This window comes from Acomys russatus, chromosome 25 (genome assembly GCF_903995435.1).
Source record: "Acomys russatus chromosome 25, mAcoRus1.1, whole genome shotgun sequence".
Lineage (NCBI taxonomy): Eukaryota > Metazoa > Chordata > Mammalia > Rodentia > Muridae > Acomys > Acomys russatus.
Genome location: NC_067161.1, coordinates 10,567,289 through 10,569,693, shown reverse-complemented (window position 1 = coordinate 10,569,693; position 2,405 = coordinate 10,567,289). Strand labels below are relative to the sequence as shown.

The window sequence follows — 2,405 nt, the reverse complement described above, 5'->3', positions numbered from 1 at the left end:
TTCTCCTTTTATTTGAGCTTCTAAGAGTAGGAGAGAACTGGAAATGTTACCAGAGACATATAGGATTTCAGGGATGAGTGGTGCATGTGCGAGGGTGCTATTACATTACATTATATTATATTATATTACATTATATTACATTACATTATATTATATTATATTACATTACATTACATTACATTACATTATATTATATTATATTATATTATATTATATTACATTACATTACATTACATTACATTACATTATATTATATTATATTATATTACATTATATTATATTATATTATATTATATTATATTACATTACATTATATTATATTATATTACATTATATTATATTACATTATATTATATTATATTATATTACATTATATTACATTACATTATATTATATTATATTATATTATATTATATTATATTACATTATATTATATTATATTATATTATATTAAATAAAAGCAAAAGGGTAAATCTGGGGAGCCAGCACCATGTAAAACTGACCATGTAAACTGAGTATGTGGAAAATGAGAGTAGATCTTAATTCAGAAACTCTACTGCAGGCTTAATGTGAACCTGGTTGTAGCATCCAAAGGTGGAGACTGCATTCTGACCTCTGCCTCTGTTTACCATAGCTGGACTCATGAGAGGCAGCAACCAGACGAGCATCTCCGAGTTTTTCCTCCTGGGCCTCTCCAGGCAGCCCCAGCAGCAGCAGCTCCTCTTCCTGTTCTTCCTCATCATGTACCTGGCCACCGTCCTGGGGAACCTGCTCATCATCCTGGCCAGCAGTACAGACTCCCGCCTGCACAGCCCCATGTACTTCTTCCTCAGCAATCTGTCCTTCGTGGACGTCTGCTTCTCCTCCACCACCGTCCCCAAGGTACTGGCTGACCACATCCTCGGGAGTCAGGCCATTTCCGTCTCTGAATGTCTTATGCAAATTTATTTTCTCTGTGTCTTTGCTGTCATGGACAATTTCCTGCTGGCTGTGATGGCCTATGACCGGTATGTGGCCATATGCCACCCCTTACACTACACAACAAAGATGACCCAGCAGCTCTGTGTCCTGATGGTGGTTGGTTCATGGGTGGTAGCCAGCCTGAACGCTCTGTTGCACACCCTGCTCATGGCGCGACTCTCATTCTGTGGGGACAACATCATCCCTCATTTCTTCTGTGATGTGACCCCCCTGCTGAAGCTGTCCTGCTCGGACACGCACCTCAACGAGCTGATGATTCTTTATGTTGCAGGGCTGATAATGATCGCCCCATTTGTCTGCATCCTCGTGTCTTATATGCTAATTGCTTGTGCTGTCCTGAGAGTCTCATCTGCGAGGGGAAGATGGAAAGCCTTCTCCACGTGCGGCTCCCACCTGGCCGTGGTCTGCCTCTTCTATGGCACCATCATATCCCTGTATTTCAGTCCCTCATCCTCTCACTCAGCTGCCTCAGCCACAGCATCTGCCGTGATGTACACAGTGGTGACCCCCATGCTGAACCCTTTCATCTATAGCCTGAGGAACAGGGACCTGAAAGGGGCTTTAAGGAAAGTGCTCACCAGGGCATTTTCATCTACTCAATAAGGTGAAAAACAAAATCATAAAAAGAAGTAATTTCCCAGAACATCATTTTTATTTTATTGTGTGAAAGGAAAGCTAGCATTTTGGTTTTGTTAGGAACGTGTCTTCTATTTCTCTTGGGAAAATGAAAATCCAGGTTACAGACTAAAGATGTGACTGGTGGAAAGAGTTCAAGATACAGCTCAGTTGTAGGGTGCTTACCTAGCACGTACAGGGGCCAGGCTTAATCCAGACTTGTGTCAAAATAAATATAATTCTTTTTTAAAGATTTAAAATGTGTACATTCCTGTGTGTGTACATGTGTACATGTGGTGTCTGTGTTTACCTCATGTATGTGGGTGTCCAAAGAGTCCAGAAGAGGATTCTCTGGAGCTGGAATTACAGGTGCCTGTGCATCATCCAGTGCGGGTCCTGGACACCACATTTGGGTCCTCTGGAGGAACAGCAGTGGCTGAGGAGCTGTCTCTCTTGCACAATCAAAATGCTTCAACCAAACCCTTTTATTCCCCTCACGAGTGTCCTCCTGACCAAAGACACCACAAACACACCTACACCATATAGCTGAGTAAAGAGGGGACCTGTGAGGTGTCTCAGTTGGAAGCTGCTACAAGGAAATTATGATAAGTTATCTTCTTTGGGTGATGCTGGAAAGGAGTTGGGGGTTGGCCGTTGCTTCAGATGAGCTGTTAGTCAGGCTGCTTGGGATCGGCTCTCTCAGTGCATCTCATCTAGAAGGAAGGAACAAAGCTTGAGCGAAGCATTAGCCACTTCTGCTGACCGCCATCTTGGAGCACAGGATGTGTGGGTACATTCTCAGAGGCCAG

At 42.4% G+C, this 2,405-nt stretch overlaps 1 protein-coding gene across 1 annotated transcript; it reads left to right on the top strand.

Moving 5' to 3' along the window:
• Positions 1-642: 642 nt before the first annotated feature.
• On the top strand, positions 643-1,743 carry LOC127208278 (olfactory receptor 1361-like). The gene has a single exon (XM_051167671.1). The coding sequence runs from the start codon at positions 643-645 to the stop codon at positions 1,582-1,584; it is 942 nt and encodes a 313-aa protein (XP_051023628.1). The 3' UTR covers positions 1,585-1,743.
• The last annotated feature ends 662 nt before the right edge of the window (positions 1,744-2,405 follow it).